The sequence below is a fragment of the Prionailurus viverrinus genome, chromosome D2, assembly GCF_022837055.1.
Source record: "Prionailurus viverrinus isolate Anna chromosome D2, UM_Priviv_1.0, whole genome shotgun sequence".
In the NCBI taxonomy this organism is placed as follows: domain Eukaryota; kingdom Metazoa; phylum Chordata; class Mammalia; order Carnivora; family Felidae; genus Prionailurus; species Prionailurus viverrinus.
Window position 1 is genome coordinate 46,061,269 of NC_062571.1, and position 25,430 is coordinate 46,086,698.

The window sequence follows — 25,430 nt, forward strand, 5'->3', positions numbered from 1 at the left end:
CCCTGTGAGTGTTCACGAGGTCAAGGAACTGGGAGACTGGAGTACAGTAATTAATGGTCATTGGTGAATACTGAAGTCACCTGTGGACATGGAAGGATCTAGAAGGAGAAGAAGGCAGTGCAGTGTTACCATAGTCCTTTGTGAATGAGGGACATTCCTGTTACCACTCCTGTGTAACAAACTACCCCCAAATTAATGACATAAAACATTTTATATGCGCACAGTTTCTGTGGATCAGAAATGCAAAGAGGGCTGAGTGGGGATGGTTGTCTCTGCTTCATGGAAAAACATGGAAAACCCATTTGGTCTTTCATATAAATTTTAGAAGCAGCACATCCTCAGTGCTCCCCCAATCTTCTTACTCCTTGATTACAGTAACATTAAATATATAGATACACTTGGATGCATTTGAATCTGCCCTCTAGACTCCCCTATCAGTGAACCTGGCAATGTTTCATTTATCTACTCATTTTCCAGGACCTTTCAAACAAACTTTCCTATGAAGATCTTCACTTTTTTCCTCAAGTGCCTTCCCTAAATACCTTATATTTTTGCTGTTATTGTAAATGGCATTTTAAAAATAAAGCTTTTAAACTGTTTATTGGTGTTGTGGACAAATATATTAATTTCTTGATTATTCACACAGCTTGTTAAGCTTCTTTATTCTAAAATATATCTGTAGAGTGGTTTTGGTTTTTCTATAAAAACAAAACCCAAAAAACATTGCTCTGACGAGTTCTCCAATGACATGTTGGCTGGAAGGTGTGATGGAGGTATTATTGATTTTAAAGAGAATACTTCTGGGGAAGAGCAAAGATGGCGGAACAGCATGGATGTTTTTTGTGTGTCTTGCGTCCATAAGATACAGCCAGACCAACTCTAAGCCATCCTGCACACCCAGAAAACTGATCTGAGGATTAACACAACAATCTGCACAAACTGAACCACAGAACTCAGCAGATACACAGTGTGGAAAGGTGAACTTGGGGAGAGAGAAGCCACGGAGGGCAGGGAGCTGTTTTGCATGCGGAGAGAGGACAGAGATGGGGGGAGGGGAGAATATGGGAAAAGCACCCCCCTCCCCAAAAGCAGCTGGAGAGAAAGTGGGAAAGTGGAAATAGCCGCAGGGACTGAACTAAAAAGGGATAAAGGAGAAAGGAGAGGGTTTAAGTTCCATTAAGATTATAAACAGGGGGAGCTCAGAGACTGAAACTCTGAAGCTTGATACCTGGAGGAGCTCTGGTGGGAAGGGTGAATCCCCAGGAGCAGAGTGGAGTCCGGGGTTCTTCAGGCCACATGGGGAGAGGCAGTTCCCTTGCTGACAGGACACCTGGTAGAAGTTGTGTGGGTTCCCCATAGGCAAGGCCCCAGTGGACCTAGGAGAACAACCACATTTGCTGGTGCTGGAACAAGGTCGTTAAGGGTGAAGCCTGGTGCCAGATGTGTATTGTGATTTTCCCTAATCCCTGAAACGCTGCTGGTACACTATCTCACAAACTTTTTCTGGGGCAGGCTGGCACCTAGCCACAGTTTCTGGATACTGGCAGCAGCATGGTTCTGCAAATGTTCCTGGGTGCAGCCAGCACCCAGCCATTGCTTTGTGAGACCCTCCACAGAAGGACAGAACAGGTCAAAGCCGCTGTCCCTCAGAAGTAAGGAGTCAGGAAAAACAGCCACATATCAGACAAAACTCAGGAGGGAAGTGCTTCCTGGGACTTGGTCACAACAGTGTAAAAGTGGGGAGTGGATGAAAGCTGAAGACAAAGGATGGGTGTGCGATTGTTGATTGGGGAGAAGAGAGTTCTGATACTAGAGACGGGGTAGTTAGGTGATGCCATTTTCACCACTCCTGGTCATGTGCATATGCACCTACAAGCGCCACAACAATCCACCCCAGTAAGCTAAGCAGCGCTATCTAGTGGAGAATGGAGCTGTTACACTAAGCCCCACCAAACTGGGCCAACCTTGCTCTTCAGGACCACAAGTCTCTCCTCCTGCTTAGTTTATGGACTATAAAGCGCTTCATAGTTTGACTTCTAGGGGAAAATGAAGTAATTTCAGACATATTTCAGTCTGTTCACTGGTCCATCTAAAAACTTTCTTTCTTTCTTTTTTCTTCTTCTTTTTCTTTTTTTTCTTTTTCATTTATTTTCTTTTTCTTGAATACAGAAAGAGAAGAAATTCATTTTTATTTTCAATTTTTATTAAATATGTTTCTTTAATTTTTTTCTACTATATTTTTTACTTTTGTGTAAATTTTTTCAAATTCTATTTTACTTCCATCATTTCAGTTTAGTCTCCTTCTGTGTATTCATTTTTTCAAATTTTCAAATGATTTCCTTTTTTTTTTCTTTCCCTTTTTTTCTCTAATCTACAAAGCTCCTTTCAACACCCAGACCAAAACACACCTTGGATCATTTATTCAATTTTTTTGTGTGAATGTGTTTATTTTTAATTTTTTTAATTTTAATATTTTTTCAATTTTAATATTTTTAAAATTTTAATTTGTTTTACCCCATTAATTCTTTTTCTTCCTTCAAAATGATGAAATGAAGGAATTCACCCCAAAATAAAGATCAAGAAGAAACAACAGCCAGGGACATAACCAACACAGATACAAGCAAGATGTCTGAACCAGATTTTAGAATCAGGATAATAAGAATACTAGCTGGAGTTGAAAATAGATTAGAATCCCTTTCTGCAGAGATAAAAAAAGTAAAAGCTAGTAAGGATGAAATAAAAAATGCTATAACTGAGCTGCAATCTCAAATGGATGCCATGGTGGCAAGGATGGATGAGGCAGAGCAGAGAATCAGTGATATAGAGGACAAACCTATGGAGAATAATGAAGCAGAAAAAAAGAGGGAGATTAAGGCAAAAGAGCAGGATATAAGAATTAAAGAAATCAGTGACTCATTAAAAAGGAACAGCATCAGAATCATAGGGGTCCCAAAAGAGGAAGAGAGAGAAATAGGGGTAGAAGGGTTATGTGAGCAAATCATAGTGGAAAACTTTCCTAACCTGGGGAAAGACATAGACATCAAAATCCAGGAAGCACAGAGGACTCCCAGTAGATTTCAACAAAAACGGACCATCAACAAGGCATATCACAGTCAAAGTCACAAAATACTCAGGCAAGGAGAGAATCATGAAAGCAGTAAGAGAAAAAAAAGTCCTTAGCCTACAAGAGAAGACAGATCAGGTTTGCAGCAGACCTATCCACAGAAACTTGGCAGGCCAGAAAGGAGTGACAGGATATATTCAATGTGCTGAATCAGAGAAATATGCAGCCAAGAATTCTTTATCCAGCAAGGCTGTCATTCAAAATAGAAGGAGAGATAAAAAGTTTCCCAAACAAAAATTAAAGGGGTTTGTGACCACTAAACCATCCCTGCAAGGAATTTTAAGGGGGACTCCCTGAGGGGAGAGAAGATGAAAAAGAAAACACAAATAAATAAAGACCAAAAGCAACAAAGACTAGAAAGGGCCAGAGAACACCACCAGAAACTCCAACTCTACAAGCAACATAATGGCAATAAATTCATATCTTTCAGTACTCGCTCTATGTCAATGGGCTAAATGCCCCAACCAAAAGACATAGGGTAACAGAATGGATAAGAAAACAAGACCCATCTATATGCTGTTTACAAGAGATCCACTTTAGACCTAAAGACACCTTCAGATTGAAAGTAAAGGGATGGAGAACAATCTATCATGCTAATGGTCAACAAAAGAAAGCCAGAGTAGCCATACTTATATCAGAAAATCTAGACTTTAAAATAAAGACTGTATCAAGAGATGAAGAAGGGCATTACATCATAATTAAGGGGTCTATCCACGAAGAAGACCTAACAATTGTAAACATTTATGTGCCAAATGTGAGAGCACCCAAACATATAAATCAATTAATCACAAACATAAATAAACTCATTGATAGTAATACCATAAGAGTAGGGGACTTCAACACCCTACTCACAGCAATGGACAGATCACCTAATCAAAATATCAGCAAGAAAAACAATGGCTTTGAATGACACATTAGACCAGATGGACTTAACAGGTATATTCAGAACATTTCATCCTAAAGAAGCAGAAAATACATTCTTCTTCAGTGCACATGGAATGTTCTCCAGAATAGACCACATACTGGGATACAAATCAGCCCTAAGCAAGTACAAAAAGATTGTGGTCATACCGTGCATATTTTCAGATCACAACGCTATGAAACTCGAAATCAACCACAAGAAAAAATCTGGAAAAGTAACAAATACTTGGAGACAAAAGAAAATCCTACTAAATAATGAATGGGCTAACCAAGAAGTTAAAGAGGAAATTAAAAAGTTCATGGAAGCCAATGAAAATGATAACACCACAACCCAAAACCTCTGGGATGCATCAAAGACAATCATAAGAGGAAAGTACATAGCAATCCAGGCCTTCCTAAAGAAGGAAGAAAGATCTCAGAAACACAACCTAACCTTACGCCTTAAAGAGCTGGAAAAAGAACAGCAAATAAAACCCCAAACCAGCAGAAGACAGGAAATAATAAAGATCAGAGCAGAAATTAATGCTATCAAAACCAAAAAAACAGTAGAACAGATCAGTGAAATCAGAAACTGGTTCTTTGAAAGAATTGACCAAATTGATACCCCCTAGCCAGTTTGATCAAGAAGAAAAAGGAAAGGATCCAAATAAATAAAATCAAGAATGGAAGAGGAGAGATCACAACCAACACAGCAAAAATAAAAACAATAATAAGAGACAATTATGAGCAATTTTATGCCAATAAAATGGGCAGCGTGGGAGAAATGGACAAATTCCTAGAAACATATACACTCCCAAAACTGAAACAGGAAGAAATAGGAAATTTGGACAGACCCATAACCAGTAAGGAAATTGAATTAGTAGTCAAAAATCTGCCAAAAAACAAGAGTCCAGGGCCAGATGGCTTTCCAGAGGAATTCTACCAAACATTTAAGGAAGTGTTAACACCTATTTTCTTGAAGCTTTTACAAAAAATAAAAATGGAAGGAAAACTTCCAAACTCTTTCTATGAGGCCAGCATTACCTTGATTCCAAACCAGACACAGACCTCACTAAAAAGGAGAACTATTGACCAATTTCTCTGATTAACATGGATGCAAAATCCTCAACAAGGTACTAGCCAACCAGATCCAACAAAACATTAAAAAAATTATTCACCACAACCCAGTGGGATTTATACCTGGGATTCAGGGCTGGTTCAATACCCGCAAAACAATCAATGTGATTCTTCACATCAATAAAGGAAAGGACAAGAGCCATATGATCCTCTCAATAGATGCAGAGAAAGCATTTGACAAAATTCAGCATCCTTTCTTGGCAAAAACCCTCAAGAAAGTAGGGATAGAAGGAGCATACCTCAAGATCATAAAAGCCATATATGAATGACCCAACGGTAATATCATCCTCAATGGGGAAAAACTGAGAGCTTTCCCCCTAAGGTCAGGAATAAGACAGGGATGTCCACTGTTGCCACTGTTATTCAACATAGTATTGGAAGTCTTAGCCTCTGCAATCAGACAACGCAAAGAACTAAAAGGCATCCAAATCGGCCAGGAGGAAGTCAAACTTTCACTCTTCGTAGATGACATGTTACTCTATATGGAAAATCCAAAAGATTCCACAAAAAACTGCTATGACTGATTCATGAGTTCAGCAAAGTTCTGTGCATGTAAAATCAATGCACAGAAATCAGTTGCATTCCTATACACCAACAATGAAGCGACAGACAGAGAAATCAAGGCATTGATCCCATTTACAATTGCACCCCAAACCATAAAATACCTAGGTATAAATCTAACCAAAGAGGTGAAAAATCTATACACTGAAAACTATAGAAAGCTTATGAAAGAAATTGAATAAGATGCAAAAAAATGGAAAAAGTTTCCATGCTCCTGGATAGGAAGAACAAATATTGCTAAAATGTCGATACTACCCAAAGCAATCTACATATTCAATGCAATCCCTATGAAAATAACACCAGCATTCTTCAGAGAGCTAGAACAAATAATCCTAAAATTTGTATGGAACCAGAAAAGACCCCGAATAGCCAAAGCCATCTTGAGAAAGAAAACCAAAGCAGGAGGCATCACAATCCCACACTTCAAGCTGTACTACAAAGCTGCAATCATCAAGACAATATGGTACTGGCACAAAAACAGACACTCAGTTCAATGGAACAGAATAGAGAACCCAGAAATGGATCCACAAACATATGGCCAACTAATCTTTGACAAAGCAGGAAAGAATTTCCAATGGAATAAAGACAGTCTCTTCAACAAGTGGTGATGGGAAATCTGGACAGCGACATGCAGAAAAATGAACCTGGGCCACTTTCTTACACCATACACAAAAATAAACTCAAAATTGATGAACGACCTAAATGTAAGACAGGAAGCCATCAAAATCCTCAAGGAGGAATCAGGCAAAAACCTCTTTGATCTTGGCTGCAGCAACCTCTTATTCAACATGTCTCCAGAGGCAAGGGAAACAAAAGCAAAAATGAACTACTGGGACCTCATAAAAATAAGAAGCTTCTGCACAGTGAAGAAAACAATCAGCAAAACTAAAAGGCAACCGACAGAATGGGAGAAGATATTTGCAAACGAAATATCAGATAAAGGGTTAGTATCCAAAATCTATAAAGACCTTATCAAACTCAACACCCAAAAAACAAATAATCCAGTAAAGAAATGAGAAAAAGGACTAGTTACTTCTCCAAAGAAGACATCCAGCTGGCCAGCCGACACATGAAAAAATGCTCAACATCACTCATCAACAGAGAAGTACAAATCAAAACCACAATGAGATACCACCTCACACCTGTCAGAATGGATAACATTAACAACTCAGGCAACCACAGATGTTGGTGAGGATGCAGAGAAAGAGGATCTCTTTTGCACTGCTGGTGGGAATGCAAACTGGTGCAGCCACTCTGGAAAACACTATGGATGTTCCTCAAAAAATTAAAAATGGAACTACTCTATGACCCAGCAATTGCACTACTAGGTATTTATCCAGGGGATGCAGGTATGCTGTTTCGAAGGGACACATGCACCCCCATGTTTATAGCAGCACTATCAACAATAGCCAAAGTATGGAAAGAGCTCAAATGTCCATCGATGGATGAATGGATAAAGAAGAAGTGGTATATATATACAATGGAGTTTTACTAGGCAATCAAAAAATGAAATCTTGCCATTTGCAACTATGTGGATGGAACTAAAGGGTATTATGCTAAGCGAAATAAGTCAGTCAGAGAAAGACTAATACCATATGACTTCACTCATATGAGGAATTTAAGATACAAAACAGATGAACATATGGGAAGGGAAGCAAAAATAATATAAAAACAGGGAGGGGGACAAAACATAAGAGACTCTTAAATATAGAGAACAAACAGAGGGTTACTGGAGGTGTTGTGGGAGAGGGGATGGGCTAAATGGATAGGGGGCATAAGGAACCTACTCCTGAAATCATTGTTGCACTATATGCTAACTAAATCGGATGTAAATTAAAAAAATATAATTTAAAAAAGGAAAGTATATCAATTTTTAAAGGAAACAAAAAGAGAATACTTCTAATATATCACTATTAAGAATAATATTTATGGAAGGCTTTTGGTAGAAATTCTTTATCAAATTATGGAATTTCCTTGCTCTTCTTGGTTTTCTACAAATTATGAATAAGGGATGAATTTTATCCAGATTGTTTTTCTGCATATTTTGTATGAATATATATTTTCACCAGTAATCTATTAATATTTAATTACATCAATGCATGTAAAACTAATTTTAACATTTTACAAATAAAACCTAACATGGCCATAGTAATTTTTTAAAAAAAATGTTTATTTATTTTGAGAGAGAGAAAGAAAGTGTGAGTGGGGGAGAGGCAGAGAGAGAGGCAGTGAGAATCCCGAGCAGGCTTGCAGAGTCTCACATAGGGTTGATCCCATGAACTGTGAGATCATACCTGAGCTCTAAATCAAAAGTTGGATTTACTTATCTGACTGAGCTATCCAGGTGTCCTGGGCATGGTAATTTTTTAAAACATTGCTGAATTGAGTTTCCCACTAGTTTAGATCACAATCATGAGAGAAGTTGGCTTATAATTTCCTTTTTTTGTCCTGTCCGTATCTGGTTTTGATATTATGTAATATTAGCCTCATAAAATGCACTTGGGAGTGGTTTTATTTTCTTTTCTCCTGGAAAAACTTTGAATATGAAAGATACAATTTATTTAGTATATGCTGAATATCATGGACTGAATTCTGCCCCTTCCTCTGTTTATACTTTGAAGTCCTAACTGTAATTTGACTGTACTTGGAGATAGGGTCTTTAAGAAGGTGATTAAGGTTAAAATGAGATCCTAAGTGTAGTCGCCTAATACCACAGGAGAGGGGTCCTCATAAGAAAAGAAACACCAGAATCTTTTCCTGTGCACACACAGATAAAGGGGCCATGTGAGGGCACACCAAGAAAGTGGCTATTTATAATCCAGGAAGACAATCCGCACCAGAAGCTTAACCTTGATGGCACTTTGATCTTGGACTTCCAGCCTCTAGAACTGTGAGAAAATAAATTTCTGTTGTTTAAGCCACTCGCCTATGGTACTTTGTTATGACAGACCAAGCAGACTAACACTGGATTATTTAGTGCTTGTATGTCTTTTATAAGTCATTTTAGGTATCACAATTTCCAGGAATTTGAACATTTATTCGCATATATTGGTATAAAGTTGTTTACAGTATGTTTGATTTTTATATTTCTGCTCTATCTGCAGTTATATCTTCTTTATAATTCCTACTGTAATTTACTTATGTCTTTTCTGAACGCTATACATTGACAACAGGGAAGATACTGCCCTCAAGGAGATGAAAATTAGTCTTACCTTTTAAAAGTATGAAGCACAGCACATAAAGAGATACAGATTATATCTGTGGTATTCCATTATTATTGTTGTTGTTGTTGTTAGTTTGACCTTCTTTTATATCATCCAATTTATGTTAAAATTTTTTTTTGTAGAATTTCCCACATTTCAGATTTGGTTGATTGTTTTCTAATAGTCTAATTAACTTTTATCCTATCGTCAAATTTCCTGTAAGCCAGTAGTTAGAAGCTAGAAGCTTGGTGAATTCCAGGTTCATTTTTGTTGTTGTTGATGGTGTTATTTTTCCTGCATTACATCAGGAGACACATGTTGTTTAACAGTTGCACTTCTAGTGATGCTAAATTGGTCAGTGGGATCAGGTTTGTGAGTCTGCTACCACCATTAAACATGAAACAAGATTTCTACTTATGGTTATATCCCCTGACACTAAAATTTTTTTTTAATGTTTATTTATTTTTGAGAGAGAGAGAGAGAGGAAGACAGAGCATGAGCAGGGGAGGGGCAAAGAGAGAGAGAGAGGGAGACACAGAATCTGAAGCAGGCTCCAGGTTCCGAGATGTCAGCACAGAGCCCGATGCGGGGGTCAAATCCACGTGCCCACAAGATCATGACTTGAGCCGCGTTGGAGGCTTAACCAACTATAGCACCCCTATATCCCCTGACATTTTATCTGATGGTTAAAACAGTTATTGGTAGATGTCTGAACCTATTATTTTAATAGATTCAATAGCTGTCTGAATCTATTATTTCAATTGCAAAAATGGTGATTTCTAATTTTCTTATTTCTTCTGCATTTATTAACCGAGATTCCCCTTTTCCCAGTTTTATTTAGATATAATTGACATATAGCACTGTGTAAGTTTAAAGTGTACAGCAAAATAATTTGACATATATTGTGAAATTAATACCACAATAAATTTAGTTAGCATCCATCATCTCATACAGATGCAGAAAAAATTTTTTTTTCCTGTGATGAGAGTTCTTAGAATCTCCTCTCCTAACAGTGTTCGAATATACCATAAAGCAGTGTTAACTATATTCATCATGTGCATTACACCTCTATTCCTTATTTATCTTATAACTGGAAGTTTGTACCTTTTGACCAGCTTCATCCAATTCCTCCTCCCACCCCTGCCTCTGGTAACCACAAATATGATTTCTTTTCCTATGTTTCTAAAATTTGATTTAGATTTCACATATTAAGAGATATCATACAGTATTTTTCTTTTCCTGATTTATTTCATTTACCACAATGCTCTCAAGTTCCATCCATGTTGTTGCAAATGGCAGGATATCCTTTATTTATGGCTGAATAATATTTTTATTGTTTATATATGTTACAACTTCTTTATTCATTCATCAGTTAATGGCCACTTAGGTTGCTTGCATACTTTGGTTATTGTAAATAATGGAGCACTAAACATGGGGATGCAGATATATTTTTGACATAGCATTTTTGTTTCCTTCACATGTATTCCTAGAGGTGGGATTGCTGGATCATATTGTAGTCCTACTTTAAAATTTTTGAAGAACCTCCATACTGTTTTACATATTGGCTATACAAATTTCCAATCCCACCAATAGTGCACAAGGATTACCCTTTTTCCACATCTTTGCCAGGATTTGTTAACCTCTTATTTTTTTTTGATGACAGCTATTCTAACAGGCATGAGGTGAAATATCATTGTGGTTTTGATTGAATTTCCCTTTTGATTAGAGATGTTGAGCACCTATCCTGTATCTGTTGGTAATTTATATATCTTCTTTGGAAAAATGTCCTTCAGGTTCTTTGCTTATTTTTTAATAGGATTATTAATTTCTTTGCTATTGAGTCATATGTGTTCTTTATATATTTTGGACATTTTAACAATATTAATTCTTTCAATCCATGAACATGGGATACCTTTCCATTTATCTGTATCTTCTTCAATTTCTTTCATTAATGTCTTTAAATTTTCAGTGTAGAGATCTTTTGCCTCTTAGTTAAATTTATTCCTAAGTACTTTGTTTTGATGCTATTGCAAATAGGATTGCTTTCTTTATTTCTTTTTGGACTATGTGTTGTTAACTGCTTCTTATCATATATATGGTTTGCAAAATTTTTTCCCATTCTGTAAGTGTTTTTCATTTTGTTTATTGTTTCTTTTGTTGTGTGGAAGCCTATTAGTCTGGTGTACTCTGACTTGTTTATTTTTGCTTTTGTTTCCTGTGCTTTAGGTGTTATATCCAAAAAATCCTCACCAAGAATGATGTCAAGGAGACTTTTCCTATGTTTGCTTCTAGGAGTTTTATGCTTTAAGGTCTTATATTTATAAGTTTTTAATCCATTTTGAGTTAATTCTTGTGTTATAAGATAGGGGTGTACTTTCATCCTTTTACATGTGAATATCCAATTTTCCCAGCACCATTTATTGGAGAGACTGTCATTTCTGCATTGAGTATACTTAGCTCTCTTGTCAAATATTATTTGACCCTAAATGCGTGGGTTTATTTCTGGACTCTTGATTCTATTCCATTGGTCTATGTGCCTGTTTTCATGATAGTAACATACTATTTTGAATACTATAGCTTTTATAGTATACCTTGAATTCAGGAAGTGTGATGCCTCTCACTTTGTTCTTCTTTTTCATGATTGTTTTGGCTACTTGGAGTCTTTTTGTGGTTCTGTATAAATTTTAGGATTGTGTTTTGTATTCTTGTAAAACTGCAGTTGGAATATTAATAGGGATTGCCTTGGACTTATAGATGACTTTGGGGAGTATGGATATTTTAGCAATATTAATATTTCCAACCCATGAACGTAATGCCTTTCCATTTATTTGTGCCTTCCATTTCTTTCATTAATGTCTTTAAGTTTTTAGTGTAGAGACGTTTCATTTCCTTGGTTAAATTTATCCCTAAGTATTTTATTGCTTTGATGTTATTATAAATGGGATTGCTTTTTTATTCCGTTTTGGATAATTTGTTGTTAAATGCTTGCATTCGTATAGAAATGTTACTAATTTTTATATGTTAATTTTGTATTCTGCAACTTTACTGGATTCATTGATTAGGTATAACTTTTTTTTTTTAGTGGAGTCATTAGGATTTCCTACATATAAATTCATGTCAACAGAAATGGGGCCAATTTAACTTCTTTTCCAATTCTGATGCTTTTCCCCTCCCCCCTTAGCTTATTGCTTTGTCTAGGACTTCCTACTATGTTGAGTAGGAGTGGTGGGAGTGGATACCCTCATTTGCTTCTGATCTTAAAGGAAAATATTTCAACCTTTCTTTCCTATTGCATCTGGTAGCTATGGGCTTGTCATATATAGCCTTTATTATGTTGAGGTAGGTTCCTTCTATACTTAATTTGTTAAGAATTTTTATAATGAATAGGTGTTGAATTTTGTCAAATGCTTTTTTTCTTCATCTGCTAAGATGATCAGATGATTTGTTTCATTAATATGATGTATCACATATATTTATTTGTGTGTGGTGAACCCATCCTTGCATTCTGTGGATAAATCCAACCTGATCATGGTTAATGACCCTTTTAATGTACTGCTCAATTTGGTTTGCTAGTGTTTTACTGAGAATTTTGAATCTATATTCTGTATTTGCATCAAGGATATTGACTTGTAGTTTTCTTTCTTGGTAGTATCCTTTCTGGCTTTGGTATCAGGGTAATGCTGACCTCATAAAATGAGTTTGTGAGTATTTTCTAATCTTTGATTTTTTGGAACATTTGGAGAAATATTCGTATGAAATCCTTTTTAAATATTTGGTAAAATCCACCAGAGAATTCATCTGGTTCTGGGCTTTTCTTTGCTGGGAGATTTTTGATTACTGATTCAATCTGCTTATTAGTAATTGGTCTGTTCAGCTTTTCTAACTTTTCTGATTTAATCTGGGTAGCTTGTATGTTTATAAGAATTTTTGCATTTCTTCTAGGTTGTACAGTTTGTTGGTATATATATATATATATATATGTATATATATATATATATATATACTCTTATATATATATATAAGAGTCATAGTAGACTCTTAGGATCCTTTGTATTTCTGTGGTATCAGTTGCAATGTCTATTTTTTCATTTATAATTTTATTGATTTGGGTCCTTTATCTTTTTTCCTTAGTTAGTCTAGTTATATGTTTGTCAGTTCATCTTTTCAAAGAACCAACTCCTAGGTATGTTAATTTTTCTATTGTTTTCCTCTTCTCTATTTCATTTATTTCTGTTCCAGTCTTTATTTATTTATTTTTCTTCTGCTAACGTTGGGCTCAATTTGTTCTTCTTTTTCTAGTTCCTTGAACTGAACAGTTATGTTGTTTATTTGAGATCTTTCTTGTTTCTTAATGTAGACATTTATTGCTATAAAGTTCTTGTTTAGAGCTGCTTTTGCTGCATCCTATAAGTTTTGGTTTGTTGTGTTTCCATTTTCACTTGTCTCAACATACTCTTAAATTCTCCTTTTTAAAAAAAAATTAAGTTTATTTATTTATTTTGAGAGAGAAACAGAGAGAGCAAGCAGGGGAGGGGTAGAAAGAGAGGGAGAGAGAGAATACCAGTCAGGTTCTGTGCTGTCAGCATGGAGCCTGATGTGGAGCTCAAATTCACGGATGATTCCTTCTATACTTAACCTGAGCTGAAACCAAGAGTCAGACACTTAACTAACTGAGCCACCCAGGTACCCGTTAAATTCTCCTTTTAATGTCTTCCTTCATCTATTGGATTATTCAGGACAGTAGTTAGTTTCTATGTATTTGTGAATTTTCTAGTTTTCCTCCTGCCATTCTTTTTTAGTTTCTCACCATTGTGGTGAGAGAAGACACTTGGTATGACTACAGTCTTCTTGAATTTGCTAAGATTTACTTTGTGGCCTAAAATATGGTCTATCCTAGAAAATGTTCCAAGGGCTCTTGAGAAGAATTGTATTCTGTTGTTTTCAGATAGAATGCTCTGTATATATCTGTTAGGTCCATTTGGTCTATAGTCTTGTTCACATTCACTGTCTCCATATTGATTCTCTGTCTGGAGGATCTAGCCAGTGTTGAGAGTGGGGTATTAAAGTTCCAAAATATTATTGCATTGATATTTATTTTTCCTTTTAGTTCTGTTAATTTTTGCTTTATATATTTAGGTGTTTCAAAGTTGGGTGCCTAAATATTTACAATTATTATATTTTCTTGATTTATGACCCCTTTATCATTATATAATGACCTTCTCCATCCCTTTTTACCATTTTTAGGTTGAAGATTGTTTAATCTAATATAAGTATAGCTACCTCTGGTTTTTTTGTTTGTTTGTTACAATTTGCTTTAAATATCTTTTACCATCCCCTTCCTCTATCTATATGTGTGTCTTAAAGGCTAAAGTGAGTCTCTTGTCGGTAGCATATCATTGGATCTTGGGTATTTTTTTAAATCAGTTCAGTGATTCTATGTGTTTTGATTGGAAAATTCAATCAATTTATGTTTAAAGTAATTATTTATAAGTAAGGACTTACTAATGTCATTGTGTCAATTGTTTTCTGACTGTTTTGTAGATACACTTTCCCTTGCTTCTTATCCTGCTGTCTTTTAAAAAATGGTTTGAGGGGTGCCTGGGTGGCTTAATCGGTTAAGCATCGGACTTTGGCTCAGGTCATGATCTCGCTGTTCATGATTTCAAGCTCCATGTCAGGCTCTGTGTTGACACCTGAGAGCCTGGAGCCTGCTTTGGATTCTGTGTGTGTTTCTCTCTTTCTCTGCCCCATCCTTGCTCATGCTCTATCTCTTTCTCTCTCAAAAATAAATAAACATTAAAAAAATTTTAAAAATGTTTTGATGTATTTTGATATCAGTATACTTTGACTTCTTTATCACGTTATTTTGTGTAATTATTATAGGTTTTTCCCTTGTGGTTACCATGAAGCTTATTAAAATTGTAGCATCCTATTTTAAACTGGTAGCAACTTAACATTGACAACATTCCTAAACTTCACACTTTTGCTTCTCTTTTTCCTCACATTTTAGGTTCATGTTACATATATATTTAAATTTAAATTTAAATTTAAATTTATATTTGTAATTTATAATGTTGTGTATCCAATAACAGACTATTGTAGTTATGGTTACTTTTACTATGTTTACTTTTTAACTTTTAAAGTAGGAAGTGAATTGTGCACCATCATTACTATATTACAGAATCTAACTTTGATTATATATTTACCATTACAAGTGAGTTTTACACTACCTTCTTATGTTTTTATAATATTAATTAACATCTTTTTACTTCTCAAAGAACTCTCTTTTGTATTTCTTGTAAGTCAAGTCTGTTAATGATGAACTCTCTCAGTTTTTATTTGTTTGGGAAAGTATTTCTCTTTTATTTCTGAAGGATAGCTTTGCCAGATACAAAATTCTTGGTTGACAGGTTTTTTTTCCTTACAATATTTTGAATATGTCACTCCTTTCTCTTCTGGCTTGAAATGTTTCTGTTGAAAAATCTCCCAAAAGTCTTATTAAGTTTCTTTTATATGTAACTTCTTTCCCCTCTGTAACTGCTTTCAAAATTTTCATTGTCTTTGACTTCTACAATTTAATTATAATGTATCTCAGTGTAGCCCTGCTGAGATTTAACCTGTTTAGAAGTCTTTTGGATTTTATGGATCTTGATGTCAATTTTTCCAAGATTTGGGAATCTTTCAGCCATTATTCCTTTAAGTATATGTTCTCTGTTTCTCTTCTCTTTCTGTTTCTCTTCTCATGTTGGAATTACCATAGTGTGGATATTGTTCCTTTTAATTGTGTCCCATAAGTCCCATAGGCTTTCTTTACTCTTTTTCATTCTTTGTAATTTTTGCTCCACTGGCTGGATAATTTCAAATATCTTGTCTTCTAGGTCATCGATTCTTTCTTCTGCGTGGCTGAGTTTTCTTTCAAAGGTCCCTATTGAATTCTTCATTTCAGTCATCATATTTTTCAGCTCTAGGGTTTTTATTTTATCTCTTTTGATGGTTGCTATTTCTCATTGAATTTCTTACCTTGTTCATGTATTGTTGCCTTAAGTTTATTTAGTTGTCTGTGCGTTCTTGTAGTTCACTTCTTTAACAAGATTATTCTGAATTCTTTGTCTGACATTCATAGCTCCCAATTTCTTTAGTATCAGTTATTGAAGTTTTGTTAGTTACCTTTGGTAACTTTGATTTTTTGTGATTCTTGATTTTTTTTAGGTTGGTATCTTCATGCTGGAGTAAGTGATCTCCTCTTCCAGACTTTACCGGTTCATTTTGGCAGAGACAGTTCTTCACCAGCCAGCTCAGTTTGGGTTTCTGGACGTATCTGCTGGTCATATCCTTGGACAGGTAAAGCTTGCCATCAGTCCATTTTAGGGCAAGGCCACTGACTGAGATCTGAGTTCAGGGTGTCAGTGCTAGTGGCTGAGAACAGTTGGATAGGACTGTTGGCTTAGTTATTTCACCAAGTGAGACTGTGGGATGGGTCTGCAATTGCCTGGGTTCTCTGGTCAGGCTTACTCTGGTTAGAACTGATACTATATGCAGTAGTAGGTGGGGCTCTAAATTAGTTTCCCTGCCCTGGTATGGCAGCAGAATGGGCCTCAGGGCCAGCATGGCTCACTGTTTGGGGCTGAATTGAGAAAGACTATGCACTAAATTCCCTGGCCAGACAGGGTCACTGGTTTTGCTACACAGATGGGGAAATCCATGGGCTGTGTTCTCTGTTCAAGTGCCACTATCATGAGGGCTGATAGATGGCATACGAAGTCTCCTGTGTGCTCTGGTTAGGTTCCCTGCTAGGGAAGGCTGAAAGTTATATTCAGCAATTTGTGGGGCTGTGGATGAATTTCCTTATCTGGGTAGAGCAGTGGAACCAGCCCCAAGACCCATAAGGCTTTATTTGTGCTTTTTATTTGTGCTCTTTATATGTGCTCGTGACTCAATCCAACTCAATCCTAAGTTCCCTGGCAAATCATGTCTGTAGCTTTGCTCTGCAGATGATCGGCTTTGCATGCCAGAATATTTGCTCAAGTGTTGCTGGGCTAGGACGTTTTCTGGTGTTCTAGCTAGGCTTTCTGGTTAGGTGGGCAAGGAGCTATGCTCAGCAGTGGGTGGGGCTATGAATTAACTCCCCTGCCTGGACAGAATAGGAGGGCCAGCTCCAAACCGTCTTCCAGGTGTTCCTGGTCAGGCTTTCCGGTCAGAGGGACTGGGAGCTATGCTCAGCAGAGTGTGTTGGGTGGGACGTGGGGAGGGACTATGGATTAGTTCCTAAGAAGAGCATGGAAAGGATATAGCTCCAAGGCCAGAAGAGATCTTTGTGGTATTACAACAAGCCAACTTGCTCCCCAAGTTTTCTGGTTGAATGGTGCCTCTGGCTTTGCTCTGCAGATTACCAGCTCTGCCTGCTTTACTCTCTGCTCAAGTGTTGTTGGGCTGTGCAGCTGCCAGGTGTTTTGGACAGGCTTTCTGGCCAAGTGAGTCTAGGAGCTACACTCAGCACTGTCCTGGTCTATGACTCAGCTCCCATGCCTGGGTAGGAGTAGACCTGGCTCCAGGGCCACCAAGAACATTTATTGAATGATTATAGAAGGAGCAGGGACTCAGGGCTGGTTTCCCTTTAAGTTCCTCCAGAATTTTCTCTTCCTTAATTCTCATCTGCTCTGCATCCCTGGCTCAGCTCAAACAATAACCCAACTGGTGCAATTGCACCAATAATTTCAGTTATGTGAGACTCTACTTCCATTTTCTTTTCATTCACTATAGGGGACAATTCTAGGTTTTTCAAGCCTGGCACAAAGGTTGCATACTCAGAAGCCATTCTGTTTAATCTCTAGGATTTCTATCTTTGCTAGTCGAACCCTCCATGGGGAGTTAAGTTCCCTGAAGTCTTTGAATTCTGTGAGGTCACAGAACTCATCAGTATCTGGCACAGTGCTGCCATTTCACAACTGAGGAGGCTTGGAAAAGGCAGAGAGGCAGGACAGCTCTAGAGCCTTTGAATGGGTAATAAACAACGACAACAACAACAACAAAAACACGTGCTTTTCATATCATGGGGTGTGTGATGGTTCATTCTTCACAATGAAGCACTTCCTAGGTTGGTTAGTAGAACCCTGGTTGGCAGCCCAAGAAGGGTGGGACCTGAGGGAGAAGTATCCCCTTTGATAGGGAAGGGTGAAAGTGGTCAAAGGTCCTGTTAACATGGGGAGTTCAGTTTCAGAGTTTCAAAAATCATTACTTCATGATCCCATGCCCTAGGGCTCATAAAAGGTTGGACAGTCTGGGATTATTTTGTAGTTTCTTTCATTGTAAAACATGGTGTAGTACTTAAATATGTCTGTGTGGCTCAGGGGGTTGTCTTGCCGAGCTCAGACTGAAAAGAACCAAAAACAAGAAAAGCCTTTTTCAGGACACATAACAGAGACACGAAGATGAGTAAATAGTGTCAGGGGGTGACAGCCCAGAATGAACTGAGGCTATTGAGGACAGTGGAGGGACAGCAAAGGGCTCCTTAAGATTGCATAGGAACAAGGAGAACAAGGGCTGCATACATCCACTGGAATGTCTGGCTGGGAACCGTCTCTAGTGGCAAAGAGCATGGGTAGGTCCATGTAGGAAGAAGGAGCAAGGCAGCACCAAGCTGCTGTGCCTGTGATCTCCTGACTCAGAACTCACTGGCCAGGGCATGATGTGATCCCAGAGGTGACATCACGCATCTGCACAGGTCACCTGAGTGCTGGATCACAGGTCATCTGAGTGCTGGATCACAGGGGAGGTGCATGGAGCCTGGAGCTGGATGAGACCCAGAGTCTGATGCTGACCCTGGGAAAGGGCCTGTGAGTCCTTCAACAAGAAGAGACGAGCATCAGGAGCTAGCACAGGCTCACTGGGGACAGGCCACGCCAGGCACATGTCATTTTCGGCTGTGAGAGGTTTCAATCTGGTAATGTCATAGACAGTGGACCAGTTAAATTTGTTTTAATGTTTATTTATTTTTGAGAGAGACCGAGACAGAATGAGAGTGGGTTAGGGGCAGAGAGAGAGGGAGACACAGAATCAGAAGCACACTCCAGGCTCTGAGCTGTCAGCACAAAGCCCAACAAGGGGCTCAAACTCACGAGCTGTGAGATCATGACCTGACCTGAAGTCGGACGCTCAACCCACTGAGCTACCCGGGTGCCCCAAGAGTGGACCAGTAAGAGGGAGCCCCAGACAGAGTTTTGTAGGACATTGTTTGCACTTGCCTGAGTGACCTTACCTCAGCAGTGCTGATGCATGAGACAGAGGTGACCCTCCGGGAGCTTGGTGATACCAAAGGTCTCCAGCCAGTTCAGTACTCTCCTCCTTTTCATCTTCTTCCTCCTCCTTGTTCTTCTATTTTCATCTCTTTTTCTTCCTCTATTTTCTTTTTCATCTTCTATTTTCATCTTTTTTTCCTCCTCCTCCTTGTATAATAGTTATTATTATTATTATTATTATTATTATTATTACATCATCTCATTTTCATCTCCCCCTTCTTATTACTATTATTATATATTCATCATACGATTTCTTCCTCCTCCTCTTGTTCCCATTAGTAAGACTTGGGTGATACCATAGATGGAGCTGGAAGTATGGATATCTAACACTGCAATTGGCAGAATCTAGACACACAATGGTCTCAAGAATCTGGGAGGCTGTGTTTAGGAACGTGGCATTTGGTGGGTTGGAGATGATGCACATGTGGCTTCCTATGTGTGGTTGTTAGAAAAATTACATGCAATAAAGAGAATTAAGCCTTCAGCATGTAGACACTTATGTAGTCAATAAATGGTGACTTCTGTAAAGGAGACACCATTATTCCCATCTTTTCAATGAGGAAATTAAAGCAGAGATAAGTAACAGCCAGTGAGTGGAGAAATGGGTTGCATTCACATTTCAAAGATCTTTTGGGCTTTTCACAAAGAACAACATTTGACTCAGACCCCATGCATCCAAGCCCTTCATGACAGATGAAGACCAAGCTGTGGGGAGTGGGGCACATCCATGTCTGTATCCATACATACCAAGGTGCTTTGTCCTGGCAGAAAGAGTATAGATACATTTCCTACAGTGGCACAATGCTCAAAAAGTAACAAACTCTCTTGTTGATAAGCAACAATTTTAACTCCTTTAGACCGTAAACCAAGACTCAATTTCTCTGTCCAATTTGGTACACAAAGAGCTCTTAACATTCTTGGGTCTTGGGGGTTTTAGAGGCTGGGCTATGGGGCTAGGAGTGGCAAAGTAGTTCTGGAGAGCGCGTGGGCAGGGGGAGGCAGCAGTGGCAGCATCCTGGAGGGTGGCCGGGAGCATATGGGAGAGGGGTGTTGGCACCATGAGCAGCAGTTATGGAGAGAGAAGCATTCCTGGTTGGCTGTAAGGCAGATGTTTGAGCCACAGGGCAACTGCCTGCAGAGGAGATTCACTAAGGTAAAGTTGAGGCATCGACCCTGCAGGGAAGAGAAGAGAGAAGGTCACTGAGAATACATTGGAGCTAGAACCAGAAAGCTGTGGTGCCCTTGGCTCAAGAGGTTCAGGCTCATGACCCATCAGGACCCACATGGTAGGACCTTCATGATGCTCTTCCTCTTCCTGGGTGCTGGCCTCCAGGCTGGGCTGTTATTTCAAGGCTCAGTTGGAGTCTGCCCTGCCTCCTCCAGGCAGCCCCAGTATTCTGACTCTGGACTCCTTCTGTTCTGGTATTGAACTTGTCTGCTCCTCCCTGGACTGGGAGACTCAGGAACAAGAACAAAGCCTGACTGCCGCAGCAGCATGAGCCTTGCCCAGACTTCCCTCCCTCACCGAATGTGTGCTGAAGGGTTAAGTCCTCACTACAACTCTCAGGCCAGGCTCTGGGCTCCCAGGACAAGGGCAGCTAGGGGCATCCTCGGATTGGAGATGGGCTGTGGAGGCAGCAGCAAACATGAACCCCTTGGTTTGGGAAGAGAACAACATAGATGCTTCAGGACAGTAAACTTTGCCCCTAGTTTACTGTCATCCCCTCCTTGTCCCTAGCTCTGAATCAGCTGAGGACTCCTGGGTGAAAGGCTCAGATAAGCCAGAGAGGGTGGCCTGGGCACACTGGCCATCTGCCAGTATCTCTGGCCACTCTAGACAGTGGATAAGAAAGGGCCTGCATCTTCCATAGGCAGCACACCTGAGAGGAGGGAGACCATGTTGGCTTTTCCCAGACCTCCAGCTCCCTTCTAGCAAGTAGTTCCTCTAGGGCCACAGGGTCTGCTTTTAACTCAAACAAACCTACCAGCACACCAAGGTAGTCAGACCTTTAGGAACACTGACTGGGCAAAGTCTCTGGGCATGGCCCTTCCTTAGTGTGGTCTTTGCACACCCCCCTCCACAACATGTACACTTGCACCTTCAGGTCCTTATGACCCACTGCTCATTCTGTGCTGCACAAGGTGCAAAGTGCCAAATTGGACAGTCCCTGCTCTCAAAGGAGCTTCTAGTTCATTGGCTTGCTGTGGTCACTTGAACAATGGCCCTGAAAGATACCCAGGTCCTGGTCCTTGGAACCTGTAGCTGTTTTGGGTTACACTGGAAAAGGGCCTTTGTGTGATTAAGTTAAGGATCTTGAGATGAGGAGGTTATCCCGGGTTATCTGGGTGGCCTGCAGGCGACCACAGGGTTCCTGTGAGAAGGTGATTTAACCACCGAAGAGGAGAAGGTGTTGGGAGGGGTGAGAGGAAGGGAGATTTAAGGTGCTGCTCTGCTGACATATAAATGGAGAAAAGGGCCAGGAGCCAGGGAACCCTGGGAATGCAGCTCCAAAAGTAGAAAAGGCAGGAAGGGGATTATTCCCAGACCCTCCAAAACGAGAGCAGTTCTGGCGAGAACTGGATTTCTGCTCAGGAAAACCCATTTCACGCTGCCAGGCTCCAGGACTGTGAGAACTCTGGAACTGAAAACCTATTGCTTTCTGCTACTAAGTTGGTGACACTTTGTTAGAGCAGCACAGGAAAGTAGTGCACTTGCTCAACTGAGGACTCACAATGCGAGCAGTCATGCAAAGTGCTGGAGGAAAGAGCAGACTTAGCCTGGAGAGCACACCCCGTTTAGGATTCATGCTGAATCTTTGGAGTTGTGCACACCATTCCCCTGCCAGCTCCCACTTGTGGTGTGCATGTATTATGAGTGGCTCAGGCCACGAGTAGGGTTTCATCCACAGAGGAGGCGGGCAGACTCAGGAAGCAGGAGAGGGGGGTACCTGTTCTGGCCCAGCTGTCTTTTGCCTGAGGGGGCCTGGGTAGGCTTTGACCCTCAGTGTTTTTCTCTGGAAAATACAGATCATGCTGCCAGGGATACAGCAGGGATGAGATTAAGGCAGCAGACGTGAAAGAGCTGTGTTAATGACACGTGTGGTGACAGGCCAGTTAATGACAATACTGTACATACGGAGTGACCTAAGGATAGGGAGAGAGCTGTTGCTATGACATACAGGTGCTTCTGTGCCCCACCTGGGCTGGGCCCCTTGTCCTGGCTTCTGTAGCACCCCTGCCCCCCAATTCTGATGTCTGCTGTCACGGTCCTTACATGTCCCCATTTGTGGCCTGTCTCACTCTTCCCTATGGTCTTTTGCCTTGACTTCCAGTGGCCACAACCAGCTGTTAGGGCAGCCTGCACATGAAGACTCACAGGCTCCAGCACAAGGAGAAAAGGCTTTTCCTGGATGAGAGAATGCATGTCCTCTGGCACAAACTTGTGGCTGAGTGAGATGCTGTGTCTGAGCAGCTGTCAAGCCAATAATGTCACAGCCAGACTCACAGTGGAACTGAAGAGAAGCCAAAGAGAACAGAATGGGGAGGCTTCATGTCCATGCTATGTTCCTGATCTGGAGTCTCCTGGGAATGGAGAAGGATACAGGGGCCTCGGGAATGCTGGATGCTACAGCTCTTTGTCATTTTTAACATGGGTTTATTCAGGCCTCTATTCAGTGTGGATGCTGTAAGTGCTCATGGGCCATATACAAGAATGACTGCACTGCCATAGGATTTATTTTTCCCCAAATACCTGTTCTCCCCTTTGCCAGTGTGCTGATGCTAATCTGGTAGTAAGTGTGCTCTGTTCCACCCAGAACAGGCTGCACAGAAAAGACTTTACTTCAAAGAAAGCTGGTGGGGGAGGGGGCTGACAGGTGTGAAGAAAGACAGGAAAAAAGTGGTTCCTGATGCACTGGATGCCTGTCTTCAGAGGTCCCCATCCCTCTATGCTCTGGACAGCTTCAGGCCCATCCCTGGCCCATGGGCACACATCAACAAAGGCCATCCGTACCTCACACAACAGCTGCAAGACACACAGTTTTCTCTCCAAGTTTCTCTGGGTTATTATGTCTTTCTGTGAAAAGTTGATTTGGAAAAGCACTAAATGTTGCACACTCTATGTGAAGGGGAAAGAGCTGGTTCCTATTGTGTCTCTGACCACAGGCAAGTCACTCGGTATCTTGGTAACTATTTTCCCATCCTTAATATGGGGCTAAAATCTTTAATGTGGTGAGTGGGGGAATGGCCATGTCCATTCTTCCTGTATTCCTTGGTAACAAAGACCTGATTTTGTTGGGGGAGGCAATGCACTCAGCTGTAAAATGACATTTCCAAGTCTCCTTTGCTGATCAAGATGGCCATGTAAATCAACTCTGGCCAATGGAAGGAAGATGGGGTTGTTGGGTAGTGATTTGTAGAAAGCCCCTGTGCCTTTCCTCCATCTTTCTCCCTGGAATGTGGATGTGATAGCTGGAGCTCCAGAAGCAATCTTGTAAGCATGAAGGCAAATAGAGATCCTGGACTATTAAAGATTAGGTAGGTTTCTCAAAAGGCTGTGCTCTGGAGCTTAGGATGCAAGCAATCTGATAAAAGTCTTTCTCAGAACCACTAAGTTCCCATTTATCAGTTTTTGCTCAGGTTGTTCTGTCTCTGTGGAGTGCCTTTTTTATCTGGCCTGCCTAGGGGATTCCTAACCACCTTTCAAGACTGACTTTTCAGCCTTTCCATGTTCCAAGACCCAAAGCCCTGATGAATTGCTTGGCTCTTTTCTTGGAAGGACTTCTGATTTTCACTCTATGGACTTCTTATCAATTGGCTCTCAGCTTAAATGTACTGTCACTGAGATTCTGCTCTGGCAACCAGGCACTAGGCATACTCATGACTTTCAAGTCTCTAGACAGTGTTTTTAACCACCTGATACTCTTCAAAAGAAATGCATGACGTGGCTCCTACTCCCTCTTCCTGACAGGAGATAGCTTTTTTCTGGCTAACCTCTGTCTCCCAGCAGCTGACATGCAATAAATCTTTGTTGAATTAATGGATACAGTTCAATCTGTGAATACGAACTTTTGTGATTTCCTTCCTCTGGTTTAATGCTTACCTAGACACCTAACCTTAAATAAATATTTGTTTGCATTTTATTCTATTACTATGAGTTAAAGCTTTTTAAATATTTAACTTTCAAAGGTACTTGGAATTTATGTTGGTATGTTGTTAAATGTGCTTTAATTTGTATTTTTCCCCAAGAGCTTGCCAAATTAAAAAAAAATCATGTTACAGAAAAGACTCCAAATAGCAAAGCAATCTTGAAAAAGAAAACCAAAGCTGGAGGCATCACAATCCCTCATTTTAAGCTGTATTACAAAGCTATCGTCGTCAAGACAGTATGGTACTGGCAGAAGAACAGAGACTCAGATCAATGGAACAGAATAGAGAGCCCAGAAATGGACCCACAAACATATGGCCAACTAATCTTTGAAAAAAACAGGAAAGAATAGCCGATGGAAAAAAGATTCTCTTCAGCAAACGGTGCTGGGAAAACTGGACAGCGACATTCAGAAGAATGAATCTGGACCACTTTCTTACACCATACACAAAAATAAACTCAAAATGGATGAAAGACCTAAATGTAAGACAGGAAGCCATCAAATTCCTACAGGAGAAAAAGGCAACAACCTCTTTGACCTTGGCCGCAGCAACTTTTTACCGGACATGTCTCTAGAGGTAAGGGAAACAGAAGCAAAAATGAACTATTGGGACCTCATCAAGGTAAAAAGCTTCTGCACAGAATAGGAAATAATCAGCAAAACTAAAAGGCAACTGACAGAATTGGAGAAGACATTTTCAAATGACATATCAGATAAAGGGTTAGTATCTAAAATCTATAAAGACCTTATCAAACTCAACACCCAAAAAACAAATAATCCAGTAAGAAATGGGCAAAAGACATGAATAGACAATTTTCCAAAGAAGACATCCATATGGCTAACTGACACATGAAAAAATGCTCAACATCACTCATCATCAGGGAAATACAATCAAAACCACAATGAGATACCACTTCACACATCACAGAATGGCTAGAATTAACAATTTAGGAAACAACAGATGAACAGATGTTGGCAAGGGTGTGGAGAAAGAGGAACCCTTTTGCACTGCTGGTGGGAATGCAAATGGGTGTAGCCACTCTGGAAAACAGTATGGAGGTTC

At 39.6% G+C, this 25,430-nt stretch overlaps 1 protein-coding gene and 1 long non-coding RNA gene across 4 annotated transcripts in view; one reads left to right on the top strand and one right to left on the bottom strand.

The window, feature by feature from the left end:
- The first annotated feature begins 809 nt into the window (after positions 1-809).
- On the top strand, positions 810-22,566 carry LOC125148349 (uncharacterized). The gene is made up of 4 exons (XR_007145507.1): positions 810-967; positions 1,338-1,342; positions 6,308-6,310; positions 22,553-22,566. It is a non-coding gene; the product is annotated as an uncharacterized LOC125148349 (long non-coding RNA).
- Positions 19,820-25,430, bottom strand: part of LOC125148347 (anthrax toxin receptor-like) — a 70,973-nt gene continuing 65,362 nt past the window's right edge. For all 3 annotated transcript variants that reach the window (XM_047826361.1, XM_047826362.1, XM_047826360.1), the window contains exon 8: positions 19,820-20,393. In XM_047826361.1, the coding sequence (XP_047682317.1) occupies positions 20,166-20,393 (228 nt within the window). In that variant the 3' untranslated portion in view covers positions 19,820-20,165. The remainder of the gene's footprint in view (positions 20,394-25,430) is intronic.